This window comes from Tachypleus tridentatus, chromosome 8 (genome assembly GCF_004210375.1).
Source record: "Tachypleus tridentatus isolate NWPU-2018 chromosome 8, ASM421037v1, whole genome shotgun sequence".
NCBI classification, from domain to species: Eukaryota; Metazoa; Arthropoda; class Merostomata; order Xiphosura; family Limulidae; genus Tachypleus; species Tachypleus tridentatus.
In genome coordinates, this window is record NC_134832.1 from 75,825,127 (window position 1) to 75,845,313 (window position 20,187).

Sequence of the window (20,187 nt, forward strand, 5' to 3'; positions counted from 1 at the left end):
ACCGATGTTTTGGTTATTTCTGATGGGATTCTTTTAAAAAGTACCGTGTTTTCTTTCTTTGTTGGATTTTAAAATTTAAGCTTAAAAGTGGTTTCTACATTTTTCACATACGTTTCATTTCAGAGCACTTGATAGGATTTCATGTTTAGGAAAATCTGCTTCGTCCAGTATTGACTTTATTTCATGTGTTAGTTGTTATACATGGTCTCGGTGTTTCACAAGAATATTTTACGACAGCTTTCATTGACAGTGTTGATGAATATTTATGTTCAGACCTTGTTTATGCTTTCTTTATTAACGTTGCTGTTTATAAGTTTCGAAATGCCTAAAGAATAAAGTCCTTATTTTTACTTGATACAACAAATAACGTGGGTAGTACCCATTCTATGAAATGTATGGCATTGGTTATGTATAAAGATATATTCATAAATTCTAAAACCTCTCTCTGTCGAGCACCGTCTGACTTTGTGTATTGACTTGCTCATATATTAAATAGATATATTTTACTTTAATATTATATCCAGTATCTCTTCTTCAACTCTACCAAGTCAAATGTTCCAATTTTAGTCTAACTTAATGATATTAATGACTGAAAAATAAATCAATGTAAGATAATACCGCACAAAGATACTACACATACAGATAGGACTGTGATAACTGAAAGATGAATTTATTGTATTGTACTCTACACCATTGTAGCAGCTTTACGTTATTGGAACATAAGGATAAAAGGAAGTTCGTTTACATAATATTATTCTACAATTAGCGCAGAAAAGAGATAAAACATGATTCGTCAGATCAAAGTGAATGAATCCAGTTATACAGAAATGCAGACCTTGTAACTTAGGCATACGGAACTACATAATTTTCGTTCTGTACCAGTGAATAGCAGATAGGTTGACATACTTTTGTTGTTGTTGTTTTTCTTTTGTAGTATTTCGTGCGAGTTACAGTTAGTCGAATTTTGTTCACTGTTACAGGAATTTGTTAACTAACACATTTCCGTTATAATTTGAATCTGTCCAGGTATATTTCCACGGACAGTTACCAATTTTGATGACCACAGGTTGTTTTTTTTTGTTAATAGACGTATTTCATTGTTGTTAGATTTTGACTGTCATTTTTTGTGGATAATAATGCTGGAGGAATATCTTCTTTTACGTCCCTTTGAAAATAGTTGAAGAGATTCTTACTTTCACCCATTTATTTTCCTATGACAATGTTATCACAAACTCAGTTCGTTGATATGGCACAAGCAGTCACATAAGTACGTATACAAATAGATGGATCTGCGAGTATCTCAAAGTGGTTAGAGAGTTTACAACATGAGAGTTGGTGTAAAGGCTATAACCTGAATCTAATATATAAGATGGGCTTCAGTGTTCACAACTTGTAATTTCCATCCAAATAATATATATATAGTTACTGTAACTCTCATCGAAGCATTAGAGTATGCCAGGTGACAAAGACATTTCAGTATAAAATGGCAGTATGTATCAAGGCTGTTTGTCTCCAACAAATTATGAGACGAGAACAGTCCATTCAATACCGTGTTACGTAATCTTGCTAATCAGTCGAGCAAAGTATACTAACGTTATCAATTTAGAAAAACTGACCATTCCGTCAGCGTATCGAACACAAAGTTTTAATTTTATATTCACTTTAAAATAAATATATATTTCTGGGTTGGAGTGTAGTGACAGAAGACGAGGCTTGTTAGAAAAGTTGATATACTATCCCTTCTTCTGAGGTATCATCCCTCATAAGGACTTGCACCAACTACTTAGATAGTTTCGACAAAGGTATATAGGTCTTACAAACTTCATGCTAAGTTGATTGATTGTGTTATTAGTCATGTGTCTGTAGAAAGTTTCCTTTCTCTTTTTCATCTGTGGTTCGTATCCCATTGTATCAGTATAATTCCATTTTATTGTGTCATATAGTTTTCCTTGTTATTATTGGTTGTAATATTACATACTGAGTGGGGTTAGCGAGTCTTATAGGTTTATAATGCTCCCGATTTTTGACTTTTGTTAGTATTTTTATTCATCCAGTGTAGTGGAAACCATACTTATATGATAGGCTGTGTGGCTTTTGCTCTCAGAAACGAGTAATAATCTGACTTGGTTAATTAATTAATTATCCTATCACCACAATATCACTTCAAGTAATAACCTACTAGCTAACTGTATATTGGAAGAGTTATTTTTAATAATTTCAATTTAGAAGTTTAAGCTTTCTCAAATTGTATAGAGTTATTAGGTTTAACTTCGTAAGTGATGCATTCACGAGTTACATTTAAGAGTTTTCTTGGTTCAAAACCACTTTTAACATATCAATACGTTTTTATATCTATGATGGAAGATGTCAAGTTTCTTCCTTATAAATTCCTACTGCTTGGGTTTTTCCTACCAAAGATTGAACGATATTTCGTTTTATCCATCTAAGCTCTTGCAATGTTGAATTTAGTTTTATATCCTCAAGGAATAACTCAGTAATCTATTTAACTGAAATAACTTACATGGTTCGCGTACATGTGTGTGACGCTACTTTGAAAAGTTTCTCGCAGCTTCTTACGAAAACTGATATAACATCCGAGTTGTTAGAAAAAACACTGGTCGAACAGAGAAGGTAAATCACGAAACGAGCACCATGGATCTGAAATTTATTAAAACCTTGAAGTTGCATAAAAGTAGAAACAGACCCAACAAAACGTAATTATAATACAATGGTCGCAGCAAAGAGAAGAAATCGTTAATCAAGTAAGCTGCTAATTATCAATGCAAATAAATTGTCCAAATCGTAAATATTTTCCACGCCAAATTCGGTAATAAAAACAAAAGGGGAAGAAACCTCAAAAGTTTTATTATAAACTTAGATCCTCTGGTTTTTAGTACTGTGAAGTTTCTATCAAAGCATTCAATTGGCGAAGAAAAAGTATCTCGAAAGATAGAGATGATCAAGTAAAAAAATGTCAGAGAAACGTGATAACAACCGATGTTTTTATTTTTGTACAATACTCATTTCACGATCGTGGAGCAGTCCGACATCAAATATTAAATCATAGTTTGACCGAATACAGAAGAAAGCACTTATGCAAATATATGACCACGTTTTCAAAAATAATGAAATAAAATAAAAATTAACGATAAATTTTGAGTCAGGATGTATGCTTCAGAATGGTTGTAACAGTTACAGAACTAATAAAGGTTGGTGTTTGGCAAAGAGGAGCATCAGCATCTGGAGATGTTATATCTTGCTATCAGAGAGTGTAAGAATTCAAATCTTTGCATCCTGTTTCTGATCTTGAACTCAGCATCCTGAAATGTAAGATTAAAATATATCAAAGTAAGCTTAGAGGTTTGTGGAGTGAAAAACATGAAGCTTTGTTTCTTCAACGCAACGGTTCATGAAATGGTTATCGATTTCAAGTTCACAAATGTGTGTGAAAGGTTCAGTGACTGGTTTTAAGTTTCCAGTTTTGTGTGTGTATGAAAGTTTTAATTACACAGGCCTGAGATTGTTTTACATTGTATTGAAATATTTACATGTTCTACGCTAAAAACGTCATATGCACTTTTTACACAAGTAAATCTTTTTTTTTTTAAATCAGGCTTCGGGTCACATTTTATTGTGGTCCATAGATTTCTGTGGACAAATCGCAATATCATTCTTATCGATCATTCTAGAATCCACGAGAAATACACCACTGGTACATAAACGGTTAACAGGTTGTTTGATACGTCATTTCTAGATAACATTTGTTGGTGCATGCACTTTGACAATTTTCTCTCTTCAGTATTAGTTATTCGTCGCTGTGGCAACATGAGGTTGTATAAATGGCCTAAACATATTGCTATATATTTGTTGTAAGTTTATTTTTTTCTTCCCGATTCGTAAAAAGTCCTTATATGACAAAGAAATAAATATTACTTTCGAAATCTATGTAGCTGGATTATGGAAAATCCCTTATTACAACTAGACTCTTAAGTTTATATATATATACATATATATAAATGTGTGTGTGTGTGTGTGTGTGTATCTTTACCTTCAATTACAAATGAATACACTGCAACTAGTTAAAATGATACCATGTTTAAGGTTTCTTTATACTGATTCCAATGTGGTAATTACAGTAGTAGTAACTAGAATAAATAAATAATTTACCGAAATCAGCTTGCCCAAAAGTGGGTTTCGTTGATGAGGTAGATGTGTAATCCAAACATCAGGTAGAACAACAAACTGATACCTGAAGAAACGCCAAAGACTTAACATTAGTCGTAACTACAACATAGCAATACTACGAGTTATTTGTAAAGTTTCTATAATATAACCGTTTTCTGCCAATTTTCAATTACTATGTATAACTTACTTTATGGTGTGTTACACAACAAAACAATAGCGACTGATTTATCTAGAAAGTGTATAGGTAATTTTTGAACTGCAAACAATCAGGAAAAAGAAACTTGTTTTCCATATAATAATACTTTTTATTATGCTCATCACACATAACACTGTCTTGTTTAGGTAGTGTTCCATAAAAAGGTAAACTATATATATTAGTCAAAATATACTGTCAGTAGCCTTTGATATTCCTCTCGTAAGGAATATTAAATCTTTAAACTTTCGTTTTCTACAGAAACGTTGTTGTCGAAAACACTGAGTTAGATGCATAATTTTCCAAACTCACAATTTAAATATTTCAAACTATTAAAGAAAGATAATAGCACTTAAATATCTCAAGAGTTGGAGGTCTTGGCTTGGAGATGACGTCAAATTATACCAAGTGAAGCACTTGGTGATTACTAAATTTACATATTTAGTTTGTTTGAACAAGAAGGTCGCAATTATTTTCTAGCTTCGATCTGTATAAAAACAATTCCTTTATTAACAGAAATACTATGGAAGACCATTTGAAAGCTATAATATAAAGCGGCTCGAGTCTGTCCGTATGGAAAATGGTCCAACTTCCCGATCATTTATTACTGCGAAAGTCGCAGATTAGGCATGTTCCAAGAAGAATACTGAGACCCAACACTGTTCACTTTCATGTTTTTGCAAGTATGACAACCACTTAAATAATCTTCCTCGCTACTGCCAATGAACACATACGCACAGCTCCTTCGTCAAGTTGTTGTTGTTGTTGTTTTTGGAATTTCGCACAAAGCTACTCGAGGGCTATCTGTGCTAGCCGTCCCTAATTTAGCAGTGTAAGACTAGAGGGAAGGCAGCTAGTCATCACCACCCACCGCCAACTCTTGGGCTACTCTTTTGCCAACGAATAGTGGGATTGACCGTCACATTATATGCCCCCACGGCTGGGAGGGCGAGCATGTTTAGCGCGAAGCGGGCGCGAACCCGCGACCCTCGGATTACGAGTCGCACGCCTTACGCGCTTGGCCATGCCAGGCCGTCCTTCGTCAAGCCAACGAACCAAGTGGTGCGCCTGTATCTAGCACTAATTCAACATAAATTATTTTTAATGGAAATTACTACAAATATTATTTTTAAAAAATCATTATTTAACAAGTAGAAAATCTGCTATAATTGTAAATAAAAAGTAAAATAGAATTAGATGTATGATATAATAATAAATGTATTAAATAAAATAATCTAAGTCTTATTCAACATGTCAATACAGGTTTGACAAATTTTCAAAGAAAAAACTATATGTCGAAACTAAATATGGCAGACGCCATCGTTACTCTCAGAATTAAGGAGGACGAGCAGAAGTTTTCTACTAATACGCAGATGTTAATTCCTGAACACTGTGTAGAGGTACGTACTTCTGTTTCGCATGTTTGAGTTACATCACAGGCATTCATATTAATATTTGTAAACAATGAATCTTGATTCCACCAATTTGGGAAAGTACATGTATGAAGTCTTGAAGGAAGATTTAATAAAAGCGTTTGATACATAGTTCAATTCAAACGTAGTAAACAAAGTACAAATAGTACATTACTTCATATTGATACAAATCCGATTTTAACCCTAAAAATGTTGGTTAGTTGTTTAAAAAACACAAAAAAACGGAATGTCCAAGTGTTTAATGCTGGGCGTGCACCTTTTGTAGAACTGTTTGAAACTATTTACATTTTACCTTCTTTAGAAATAATATTTTTTTAAAAAGTTTCAAATTGGAGCTTTTGAGCTAAAGATAGAAGCCTTATACTTGAAAAACTGGACAGTGGGACCACATTCAATATCAAAAGAGAATTTAATTGGTTGAAATAGCAAATCGAAGACGTTATCGAAACCCTCTAGAAGAATAAAAGACACACAAGTAAAATAGGTCCGATAACATACTGAATATAAATAATGTTAGTACTGTCACAAAATACAAGAAAACTGAAACACAAATTAGTTCTGAAACCTGTAATCCATGTAAGAGTTGTTTAGTTAACGTGCACCAGTTTTTTCAAAAAACTCTTAGCGAAAGCAGTGATAGAAAAACAATTTGTAAGTGTTGTGTAACACCTGGGCAAAACCCCAAGTTCTGTCTCAACAATATTGTGTCTTCATGAAGGATGTAATCCATGAACCACTGGTTTGATTAAACTGTCATTTATGACACTGTTCGTCTTAGAATTGAAAAACAAAGTGAAAAGGTCTGTTTAGGTAATCTGAGAGACTGAAAAACTACTTCGAAGGAAATACGCAAGATACCTATAAATCGAGCAATTAGATCAATTGACAAACTATTCAAAAAACATAAACAAGAAATTTGTTTACATCATTTTCACACTACTTTTATTTTCCTTTACAAAAAGGGAAGCTTACCTGAAATTCCTAATCATATGTTGCTCCAGTTGGCTCACAGAAATCAAATATTTCAAATACAAAACCATCAATAACCTTAGTCTTGAAACTAAGTAAAAAACAAAACGTAGTCTCACTTGGTAATTTAGATTATTCGATCCGATCTGGTTTTAAAGTGTAAATACTGAAATACAGAATACTGTAACTTCTAAAGATATAAAATTGTGCGGGTAAGAACGCTGATGACAAAAAACTGGCTAACTCGCGTTAGAGAAATAATTAACACTACAGTTCTTGAAGTTATTGAGTATTAATGAGGTTTTGTATATAACTGAATATTTATTGTATAATAGGAGAGGGATTGAATTTTTCAATCTGAATTGCATTTTATACCATGCGCATATGGACTAAAAAGTTAGATCAAGGATTCCAAGTATAGCCATTATTAATTCTGAACCGTCGACCTAAAGGAAGGCAAGTAGGTAACAGAAACCGGAAACCATTAGGTCTTTGTCAGGTTCTTTAAACCGAATAACGAAATTGATTGCAATCTTCATGACAAATCTGACAACGTGAAGCATCTTCAGTAGCATCACGTCTCACACCCAAGACCTTCAGATCTACAAACTAGCTACTAAGGCCATATTCACTTGGATCAGTGTAATAAACAAGTACTAATAGTTTACACGAGTACTTATTGTTATACTGATGTCTCAGAAACCCTTATAATTTCTTTTCCAAAGTAATAGATACACGACTAATACTTTAAGCACAAAACAAAAGGCAATGTTATTCTTTGGTTTCTAACATTTGAACTTACCTTGCAACACAAAGTTCCATTATTCAGGTTACTTTACCCAAGCAAAAAATCGAGGGCAATGTTATTCTTTGGTTTCTAACATCTTACCCTGCATCTCAAATTTGCATTATTTATGTTATTTCCCCCAAGTAAAAAGCCTGAGTTACTTACTAGTTTCTGACATCCGAACTTATCCTGCATCTCTAAGTGCCATTATTTAAGTTATTCACCTAAGTAAAAAGCCAAAGTTACTCACTAGTTTCTGACATCTTACCCTGCAGCATAAAGTTCCATAATATAAGTTATTTTATCCATTCCATATCCTCGAAATCGTTCGTCGTATTGTGGCAAAGTGGGGGTGTTCCTGAACATTCAAAGTACACATGGAGTATTAACTGTGAATACTGTAAATGTCTTTATGCTGAAAGGTTTCTATGTAACTAGGAAACCGTTGAGTATAAATAATTTCTTAATTTAAAAATATACGTATAAACATTTATATATATACACGCAACTACTTGTTTCAATAAGTTCTGCCTTATCCACCCATCAGTTTTTAGAAAATATTCTTTAAAATTAACGCATTTAAAAGTAGAAAAGCACTTATTAATCCTTATAAAAATAAGTTAAAATCGTAAGTCTTATTTGACCAAATGGTTCAGTCAAAAAGAGAATATTAAGAAAAAGTATCAAAGCATTTATATTAAGAAACATGTTAAACACGTAAAGAAACAAATTAACATACCTACGTATTTTAGAATACTTTTATTGAATTTTAAGTAGCATAGTGTTTTCTGTTCTTCTAAAAAGTCAAATTATGAATGAGCCGTTTCACTTTTTCTTAAAAGACATGATGGATTTTTCCCTACGTTTCTGTATCAAAACCACGCTATTTATTCCGTTTAGCCCTAATGTTTATGCTTCTCTGTAGAATAACGACATATCCAGTTTCATACAAGTTGTTTTTGTTTATAATGTTATGATTGTATTCATCTACTCGTATGAAATATTCCTTTTTTACAATCACACTGTGAGGCAGAATTTAGAGATTCAAACATCCATCCTTCACAATAACAATTTAAATAGTAATTTACACACAAAAGTAGATAGTAGTACATATTTCTTCGAAGAACAAAACTATGCACCCCATTCTCTAAGTTGCAACATAGATAACTACACTTCACTCTAATATTTTTATTCAGATGGAAATCACGGCTACTGTTTCTTAGGAGGCTCTTAGTAGAATACATTTTATCCGATGTCACATTTTGTGCTATTGATTTTGTGCTAAGTTAAAAAATGTTTAAAGCAAAATTGAAATTAAAAAGTATCGAACAAATTCCTATATATAGTTAACTAAGTAGATGAGGGAGGGAATAAGTAGATACGAGGAACAACTACACTGTATTCTATATTTGTATTTATGTCAAAGTTACTTAGGTCATCTCCCGCCATCTCTATTTTTGTGATACTTAACAGAGGGAAGGCAGCCAGTCAGCAACGCCCGAAAACTCACCATCAATGCTCTGTCATTGAATATCACTCTTTTAACACCTCCTCAGCTTAAAGTGCACGGAAAATTTTATATCGCACGGATTCTAACTCAGCTCTGCAACCAAGATCTCTACAAATCTGCATTTATAAAACTTTCTAATATTAATTGTAATGCACAATATGTTGATTAAATCAAACGTGATCAGATACTAACATCTCAATAAGTGGTTTGTGAAAAGTACAGTTGTTGTTTTTCAATCTAAGTAAACTTGTATAGATTTTATAGAATAAATAAATTATAACAGTATTAAAGAGGCAAACATTCGTGGGCGAATGTAACGTGTCTACGCCACGCAATCCCAACCTGGCCAATTTTACACCAGAAAAATTGTGAAACACAGATTAAAATAAAAAAACTGTTTATATCAATAGTTGGAACCTGCTGAAATGTGTCTTTGTATTACATTTCATGAAAAAATAATTTACCCAAATCCTCAAAATTGCTTTTATGAGCTTTGACTACTCCCCGTAAAGACGTAAAATGGGCAAATCCAACGTTTTTTTTTTATGTCAGTATATTGAGCATACGAAAAATTTATATTTGGATTACTGTAAATATGACCGTACAAGAGCCAAACATATAGATTAACTTTGATTTTTGACCACATAAAATCCTTAAAAAGAAATAAATAAAAAATGTAAGAAAGATTTCTAGTTCCATTGGACCAAGACACAACCTTACCAAATTTCAAATAAGTCCGCTATCAAATGAAAGAACGACGGTCCAATGAAAAGTGTTTGGAAGGAGAAAAAAAGAAAAACAGCATATCTCGCTGCAGAGACATAAAATTAACATTCAATGAGTTTTTCACACGCTACTGTGAAACAAAGATTTTAACGATTACAGATCTTACTTGAGAAGTACATACGGTTCGTATATATCATCAAAAGACTGTAAAATATAGGATTGCTCTTCTCTGTACCACCTACTGTAGTTTGTTAGAGTGTGACCTCTTCCTCTTTTGTATTCTTTATGATTAATTAAGTTAAACTTATCTTTTTCTGTGATACATTTTATTTACATAAAATTTATAAAGCTACTGAATTTCAACAGCCACATCAACTTTTCTTTCGAGTTCTAATGATTATACAGTTGTCAAGAAAATAACTAATTGTTCAGTTTCATTCTGTGAGTTTATACAACTAGAAGAAGAAACTTCTTTAACACTAGAAAACTGTTGAGCTGAAAGACACGTGAAAATTAAAACATTTATGTGAGAAAAAAAAGAAAGCTTGGGAGATCACCTGTACACAACAGGACATGTTGAAACAATACTTCGAAATATCACGTAAAAATAGCACTGTTGCACATAGTAGTTTAATGTTGTAAATTTCTACTCAAAATTAGATACAATTACTACTGTTGATGCTAGTGGAGTTTCAGTGAAATCGTATATTACCGGCTTCTCAGTGTTGTGTTATTAAAAATTGTTACCAACTTAATGATTTGTAACGGTGGCGACGTTTTACGGAACAAATCAAAGGAATGTAAACAAAAGCCAACCAAGAAAATCACAATTTGTGGTAGAAAAAAGTTGTAGGATATTTTCTAACCACTGTTAAGAAAGAATGTAAAATCTGTGTATAAATGTGACTAGTACACTTCCACAGCTTGCAATTAAACGTATAATTATTTTTGTCTTTGGAAATTTGTACAGGTTCCAGGATAAATACTATTATCAAGTCTGTAGACTGTATTACGTTTGATAGAATACAAACAACTTACTTCAGAAGTGTATATGGTTCATACATATCATCAAAAGACTGTAGAATATAGGGCTGCTCTTCTCTGTACCACCTACTGTAGTTTGTTAGTGTGTGACTTTTTCCTTCGTTATATTCTTTAAAAATGATTAAGTTAAAAACACTCAGTTTTTGTGCAACACAGGTGTCCTGAGCATAATATTCAATTTATTTTAACTTTTCCACTAATAAAATATTCAGTGTTTTAATGCTATCAACAAACACTCTTCTGATGTGACATAATCGCGCTAAAAGGATACTGACTGGTTGAATCTTGTGGTTCTTCTGAAATATACTTCTTACAAGTTCAGACTTTGTCCGGGGAAGAAAACTACTTTCCTAACACAAAATTATTAAACTTGTTTAAAAAAAACAACTTTTAAATCATAAAAATGTTTTGCTCCGCGAAAAGGTACCTGTCACTTTTACCTACTATATATTTAAATATCAATAATTATTATTATTGTTATTACTATTATAGCAACAGCAGCAATAAATATACAACTTAATATTGTTGAAGTATGTCATCCTTTACACTGCTGGCCAAAATCTTAAGGCCAATGAACATAAAGAAAAAATATGCATTTTGCGTTGTTAGACTCAACCACTTATTTGAGTAGAGCTTCGAAAGATGAAAATAAGAAAATGGAAGAAACAACTTTTATAGTATTTAATAGGGAAAATGTGAACACTGTGAAATTAGCCTAAATGCTAGATGGTCAAAAGTTTAAGACCATACCGAAACGAAGCTTTAATCGGTAAACACGGAACGAAATTTAGTCATTTGTGTCCAAGCATTAGTGTTGTCAACATCTCCTACTGACATCTCCTGTGTTACATTGGGTAAAAACATGGCAAAGGTTAAAAAGTTGACAGAGTTTAAACGTGGCAGAATTGTCGAGTTGCAAAAGCAAGGTCTCTCTCAACGTGCCATCGCTGGTGAGACTGGGCGTAGTGAAACTGCTGTTACAAATTTCTTTGTATACCCTGAGGGATACGGAACGAGAATTTCAAGTGGTCGGCCCAAAAAAACTTTACCGACGTTGAGCAGGAGGATTCGATGGGTTGTCCAACAAGACACCAGCCAATCGTCGAAACAGATTAAGGCCCTTAGGGACGCATAATGCAGTTCAAGAACAATAAGACGGCATCTACGAGAGAAAGGCTTTAAAAACCGTAAACGTCTTCAAAGGCCACACCACGAAACAGCTCGGTTAAACTTTGGTGAGAAGCACAAAACATGGGACGTAGAAAAGTGAAAGAAAGTTTTGTTCTCTGATGAGAAAAATAATTTAACCTGGATGGTCCAGATGGCTTTCAACTTTACTGGCACGATAAGGATATTCCACCGGAGACATTTTCTACGCGACACAGTGGAGGACGTTCCATCATGATCTGGGGTGCTTTCTCCTTTCATGGAACAATGGAGCTTCAGGTTGAACAGAGACGTCAAACAGCAGATGGCTACATTGGCATGTTGGAGAGAGCATCCTTATTGACTAAAGGCCCTTGCATGAGTGGAAATGACTAGATTTTTAAGCAGGACAACTCTACAATCCACAATGCCTGCAGAACAAAGGACGTTTTTATGGTAAATAACGTGATTCTTTTGGACCATCCAGCGTGTTCGCTCGAACTGAACCCCATTGAAAATATTTGGGAGGTGAATGACAAGGGAAATCTATAGAAATGGATGTCAATTCCAAACAGTGCACGGACTTCGTGAAGCCATCTTCATCACTTGGAATAACATTCCAGCCAGGCTTCTGCAAACGCTTATATCGACCACGCCAAAGCGAATGTTTCCAGTTAGGACTTCGTTTTGGTATGGTCTTAAACTTTTGACCAGCTAGTATTTAGACTAATTTCATAGTGTTCACATTTTCCCTATTAAATGCTAAAAAAGTTTTTTATTTTTATTTTCCCTTTTCTTATTTCCATCTTTCGAAGCTCTGCTCAAATAAGCGGTTGAGTTTAACAACGCAAAATGCATATTTTTTCTTGATGTTCATTGGCCTTAAGATTTTGGCCAGCAGTGTATTACAACAATAACTATTTGAACTATTGCAGTTTTACTTGTCATGTTATATTGGTGTTAGGCCTATTATATTTTTAAACACTTTTAATACAAGCTACACGTTTTACAGTAAGACTGATTTTTAGAATATATACGACGTTTCGATCACTGGTGCGATCATTCATTCTCAAGTTCACACGTTTTGACGGTAAAGAACGTTTTTATATTTAAATCAACATTCAACACTCTTACAATGTAGAATGTATTTAATTTTTATAACTGATAGTGAATAGATATCAATCAACGTGAATTGATAGATATCGATTTTTGACGAACATAAAATGTACAAAAAACAGAATGAATATAAAATAGCAACACCTAATCGAACTGTTACAACGAGCCACATATATTTGCTTCTTAATATAGAAATTCACACTTTCTTCAATTACACTGACTTGTCATGGGAAATCCATTTCCAGATCCTTTGGCCACTTTTCTTACATCATAGAGAACAATATGCCACAGTCACTTCCACATACACACCTGCATTTTGGCTTAGATATGTAAATAACGTTTTTTGCGGTTTTACTTGTCAAGATGAACAAACAAAATTTTGTCAATACACAAACAATCTGCACAAAGACAAAATTCACCTTTCAAAATTAAAACAACTGCATGATAAGTCTTTCAAACGTTAAAATCGTACGAACCACACACACCTCTCTACCTCCAAAGTTTCACCACTAAAATTCATAGAAAAACATATACAACGTAAATTCCATAAACCAGTTTTCTAATCATGTTATCTACTAACACATATTAAGAAAATTATCTAACGAATACACCACACCAAGAAACATTAAAAATATATATAAAGTGCTCATCCTCTTACATAGATGAAATAGGACGTAATTTAAAGATCAGGTTGAAAGAACACCAAAACCCCCCTTCCCAAGTCAATAAACATACGAGCAAAACAAATAGTTTTTTTCTGAATAAAATGTTAGTGTTAAAACATTAACGTGAAATTAACAAAAGAAAAATTCGGGCAGCTTTATTAGTAAAATCAAAATACCACAATCAACAAATACTCTATTTGTAATTTAGATCATTATTTCCACACACGTTCATAATATCATGCAAATATTTTGTATTACCTATTCCATGTTTTTGATATTTATTCACTTTTAGTTTGCCTTTTTTCTGTTCAGCCATAAATAAACATTTGTCAATTCACGAGGAGTGATACGCACATGCAAAAGTAATAATTATCAATTTAATATTTAAATACATTGTTGATTTAAATACTAAATCTTACGTCCTACCTGTTCTAAGAACAGACTTTCTTTACTCTAAAAGCTGTAAGTTGTAACAAAACAATGCTTAAACAATAAGTAAACTCCAAACGAAACTATTAATTTCTAAACACTACATTCTTAAACTAGTTCCTTACGGATTTTTAGGAATTAGAAGAGTATATAGTAATAGGTTAATCGTATTCCAAGTGGATATAACAAATATAGTGTGGTTATTACACATTCTTTTAATTCTTCAAAATCCCTATGAGACTAGATTAGAATTTAGTGTTTAAAAATATAATCGACTTCTCAGTAATGCCTTACGACAAATATAATTGTAAGATTTTTGAAGTTTTTAGATAGTTGTACTTGAAAAGTATTTCTGTGAATTTACTTATAAACAATAGTTTTGTTTTCTATATTAACCCATCAATAAAGTTTTTACAGTAGTTAATTTTTATTTTGAACTTTACTTGGTGTGTTTCTATAAGCTATGTATTATTCATCCATATAAGTAAAGCTTATAATAAAAAAAAACTTAGTATACCTTCAAATTCCCACGAAATTCGAACCCTGGTACAACAAACGCTGTTTTATCAACAACGGGCCAAGACCGTATAGTCCTCAAAGCGTTGATCTCTAGATCAGCCGAAGGTTGAAAGTCTACGTCCAGTAGAAGCAAAAATTCTGTTTTCACCTCTCTAGATTTCACAGGTGAATACATACAGTGAGCTAGAATTAGTTCAACGCTTCTCTAACATCAAATCGAATTTAAAATACATTCTCATTCTTATTTACAAAACAAATATTGAATGTTTGAAGAATGATATTTCATGGTCAGGTAGCACTAACAGCCAATCTCTACAGTCCTGACTTGGTTGTCCGTTTTTTGTTGTCGGTGTTTGGTCCATGTTTTGGGCATGAGACAAGGAGGGGGCGAGATTTAGCGTTGATCTGTTCCTTAGAAATTGTTGTTTTGTTTGCACTGTTACCGAATCCTAGGTCATGAAGTTCTTTTTATCGCTGTTCCATGACTCACAGCATGTTACTTTTTTTTAAATTAATTTAACACACTCTGAAAGATCACTTCGCTGATTATTCCGACTTGCTTTGAATTTCGCGCCGTCGCTAATTTATCAGTAACAGATTAGAAGGTTTGTTTTTTTAGAATTTCGTGCAGAGCTACACGAGGGCTATTTGCGCTAGCCGTCCCTAATTTAGCAGTGTAAGACTAGAGGGAACGCAGCTAATCATCACCAGTCACTGCCAACGCTTTGGCTACTCTTTTACCAACGAATAGTAGGATTGGCTGTCACATATAACACTCCCACAGCTGAAAGAGCGAACATGTTTGGTGTGATGGGGATTCGAACCCGCGACCCTCAGATTACGAGTCGAGTGCCTTGGCCACCTGGCCATGCCGAGCCACAGACTAGAGAGGAAAACAGCTAGTCAACATCACCTTTCACAAACTCTTGAGCTACTCTATTACCAACGAATAGTGGGATTGATCAATACATCATAACGCTCTTATGGTTGAAAATTTCGGTGACGGGGATTTGAACCCACAATCCATTGTGAGTTAAGCGCCTTAAATCACCAGGCCATGGCGGGCTCCAACTACTTTATGGAATTCTGCTTTACTTTATTCATCGTACTTCGTATATCCGACATTTGTCTCAATTTTCTCTCAGTCAATTGATACTACTGGCTGATCTCCCGCGACTGCAAAAAGTCATTCAGAAATAAACACATACATTGTCAATGTAAAATTTTCAACTAACGAAATCGTGAATAAATCCCTGTATCATAAATACTCTTTAAAACTTTAGGAAATGGAAACTTTACGACACTAGTGCTTAACCAGTTATACAGCTTACCTAATGGCAATATTCCTTAAAGTGTTGATGGGATAGTTTTCGGAAGTGCAGTTCCCGACAACAATAGTAACTTGTCCACGATTCCCAAGATTATGATACTTGATGAAATTATACACCTTATTTCTGAAAGAATGTGGTAGATTCAAGCATTATAAGCCACAGTAGCGTTACGATCTAGACTATATAACATTTTAACATGAATTCCAGGTATGCCTAATTTTAACTTTTAGTCTATTATTGTAGTGTTACTTTGGTTTCAATTTCGTCATCGAATTTCGAAAAATATTTAACTAGTCGTCCTTAATTTAGCAGTAATAGGCTAGAGGAAAGGCAGCTAGTCAATACCACCTACCGCCAGCTCTTGGGCTACTCTTTACTAACAAGTAGTGGGATTGACCGAAATATTATAGCACTCATGCGGTTGAAAGAGCAAGCATGTTTGGTGACCTTAACCACCACACCATGCCGCATCTTCATTATTAGACTAAGAGATTTTACAAAAGATTTTACGTAATGAAGTTTAACAAATCACATGCATAGTTAACTTTCGTGTAATTTAGCACTATTCACAGGAAATGAGATATTTATTTTGAGAAAAGGCTTTTAAACACATTACGTGCATATAATTTAAGAAATATTTCTGGGTCAGTTAAGACGTTAAGGTAATGTTATTCGATTAGACACAGCAATCTATTTTTGATATTACAACATTGAACTTTTAAATAACACGAATAAAGTAAATATTACCGTAATTGGCTGTTTCTTGTAAGCAACAAGTGTAACGTATGTATTTACATCTGACTGTTTGCCAATCAAATTTGTTTTTACAGAAAAAGTAGCTACGACCATGGTTAATTCATAAAATATGCTGTGATAGTCGTTGGAACCACCATTTTAAATACTTTCGACTTTAAGTTTATTTAAAATTTCGCGCATAGTTAATCGAGGGCTATCTGCACTAGTCGTCCCACTTTTTAACAATGATAGACCTAAAGAGAAGGCAGCTAGTCATCACCACCCACCGCCAACTCTTGAGCTACTTCTTTTTATAAACTAAAGATTAGTGGGGTTGAGCGTAACAATATAACGCCCCCACGACTGAAAGGTTGAGTATGTTCGGTGACAGAGATTCGAACCTGCGACCCGCAGCTTGCGAGCCAAACGTCCTAATCACCAGGTTGAGTCAGTCAATGGTCGTTGTAACTACCATTCTCAATGTTTTGATGTCTTAAGGATTCTTGGAACGTTCGTTCGAAGCTATAGAATGAAAACTGTGTGAGGAAGCAGTATTTTATATTAACATAGATGTTCTGTAGGTTATTCACGCATGTCATCAAAAGTACAATAATAAACACGTGCTCGAATGTCTGTTTTTAGTTCTAATTCATGAAAAGTATGTTAGGATTAAATTTGTTTGTTGTTAAGTAAGAAGCTGAATAATAGATTATGGTGGTGTCTATCGAGTGTATCGAAGCCAGAATTTTAGCGTTATAAGCCCTCATATTTACCTCTGAAACCGAAAGCCTTCGATTGAATAAATACAGGATTTGCTTTATTAAAACAGAAATCAAATAAAATGTTTAATGTTTCCGATTTCGTTTTAATGTACCAGTAAGTCTCCAGTGGAATCAAGTGAATTACGAATTTTATCCTTCACTTATAATAAATTTGACCAATTTATTTAATGAAATTGTCGTTATTCAACTACCACTTACACCACAAATTGTCACACCAATAACACATAAGTTAGCTACAGGAAATGGTTTTATCTTTACTAAATAAATATATTAAATATTAGTAAATAGGTTTTTTTTTGTTTGGATTTCGCACAAACTTTTTCACACTACACATCCCTAGTTTTAAAGTTTTAAACTAGAGAGAAATGAGCTAATCAACGATGACAACTCTGACTACTATTCTTAGACGAACAGTAGGATTTGACCTTCACTCTTAATACGCACTCCGACCCCAAAATGCAGAGCACGATACATGTGTACAAACTATAACGGGGCATAAACCACGGAAGGTAAGCTCCACAGTCCCACACGATGTCCACTAGGTTGCACTCGGCCATGTAAATAATGTCACGTTTCTAAACTACGACATAAGTATAGAAATGTTTAATTTGGCTTTTCCAAAGGGATTATTACTAAAACGTTATTCCGTTTTCATTTGGGAAGAAACACTAGATTAGACTTGTTCTGAAAGCTGAAAGATATACTTTTTCTGCAGGTTAACAAGAACAGCAAGATTACGTGTATCGCAAGGTTGACAAGGAAGGCAAGAATAGCGGTAAAAAATATTCAAATAATGTTTTGCAGTTTTAATTGTTTAAAAATGATTTGATATCCAAACTATTCCTTGAATAATAAGTTTTGTATATTAATAAATTAAAACTTATACAAATAGCATGTGACTTAACCATTTAGCCCACACGCTTTTAATAGGAATAATACCCGCAACTTCAAAATACTATATACAAGATATCACGTCACAACATGACAAAAAGAAAGCATGTATAAAACATAATTAGTAGAGCATATATTTGTTACAGGCCTCTGTCCTCGGGCCTTTAGTTTATTACCTGATCTCATTGGGACGAGTGGGTTATGAAACACTTTGTATTACTATGGTGTTTTTAACAATGTATCGCTAAAGTGGACTTGTAAGGTTTCACAATATACAACCTTTACAAATGGACTTGTAAGTTTTGATTATACATATCGTGGTCGTAAACTATGTGTCATACTATTATGGAAACTGCTAAACACGATTTTTTTTACAAGTAATACCGTTTTCATAAACAATAACAAATCAGTAAGTCAAAACGATTTGTCGTTGTTTCTTATTAACTTGAAATATATATATATATATATATATAAACACTGCTGGACAAAATCTTGAGGCCAATGAACATAAAGAAAAAATATGTATTTTGCGTTGTTAGACTCAACCACTTATTTGAGTAGAGCTTCGAAAGATGAAAATAGGAAAATGGAAAATAGAAATAAAAACCTTTTTTAGCATTTAATAGGGAAAATGTGAACACTATGAAATTAGTCTAAATACTAGCTGGTCAAAAGTTTAAGACCATACCAAAACGAAGTCCTAAACAGGGTAGGAAATGTACAACAAGTGGTTTCAGTAGTGAGTTACACGGCCGTCATTGCGAATAACTTCAAAAATTCGCTTTGGCATGGTCGATATAAACGTTTGCAGAAGGCTGGCTGGGATGTTATTCTAAGTGATGAAGATGGTTTAACGAAGATCATGCACTGTTTGGAATTGACGTCCATATCTATAGACTTCCCTTGCCATCCACCCCCAAATATTTTCAATGGGGTTCAGTTCGGGCGAACACGCTGGATGGTCCAAATGGAGAAAACACCCCAGATCATGATGGAACCTCCTCCAATGTGTCGTGTGGAAAATGTCCACATTTTCCCACACATTTTGTGGGATATCCTTATGTTGTAGTAACGTTGAAAGCCATCAGAACCATCCAGGTTAGATTTTTTCTCATCAGAGAACAAAACCTTCTACCACTTTTCTACGTCCCATGTTTGGTTGGTGCTTCTCAGCAAAGATTAACCGAGCTGTTTCGTGTTGTGGAAGGAGGCCTGGTCTTTGAAGACGTTTACGGATTTTAAAGCCTTTCTCTCGTAGATGCCGTCTTATTGTTCTTGAGCTGTATTCTACGTCCGTAAGAGACTTAATATGGTTCGACGATCGGCTGGTGTCTTGCCGGACAACCAGTCGAATCCCCCTGCTCAACGGAAGCGAAATTTTCTTGGGTCGACCACTTGAAATTTTCGTTCCGTATCCCTCAGGGTCTTTTAAGACATTTGCAACAGTAGTTTTACCACCCCCAATCTCACCAGCGATGGCACAATGAGAAACCTTGCTTTTGCAGCTCGACAATTCTGCCACGTTCAAACTCTGTCAAATTTTTAACCTTTGCCATGTTTTTACCCAATGTAACACAGGAGATGTCAGTAGGAGATGTTGACAACGCTAATGATTGAACACAAATGACTAAATATCGTTACGTGTTTACCAATTAACGGTATGGCCTTAAACTTTTGACCAGCTAGTATTTAGGCTAATTTCATATTATTCTCATTTTCCCTATTA

At 33.9% G+C, this 20,187-nt stretch overlaps 1 protein-coding gene across 1 annotated transcript in view; it reads right to left on the minus strand.

The window, feature by feature from the left end:
* Positions 1–2,985: 2,985 nt before the first annotated feature.
* Positions 2,986–20,187, minus strand: part of LOC143222709 (xylosyl- and glucuronyltransferase LARGE2s-like) — a 42,555-nt gene continuing 25,353 nt past the window's right edge. Inside the window, exons 9-15 of the mRNA XM_076449593.1 lie at positions 16,054–16,176; positions 14,721–14,874; positions 11,119–11,197; positions 10,842–10,956; positions 7,836–7,925; positions 4,168–4,249; positions 2,986–3,320 (exon numbers count right to left, since the gene is read on the minus strand). Of these exons, the coding sequence (XP_076305708.1) occupies positions 3,234–3,320; positions 4,168–4,249; positions 7,836–7,925; positions 10,842–10,956; positions 11,119–11,197; positions 14,721–14,874; positions 16,054–16,176 (730 nt within the window). The 3' untranslated portion in view covers positions 2,986–3,233. The remainder of the gene's footprint in view (positions 3,321–4,167; positions 4,250–7,835; positions 7,926–10,841; positions 10,957–11,118; positions 11,198–14,720; positions 14,875–16,053; positions 16,177–20,187) is intronic.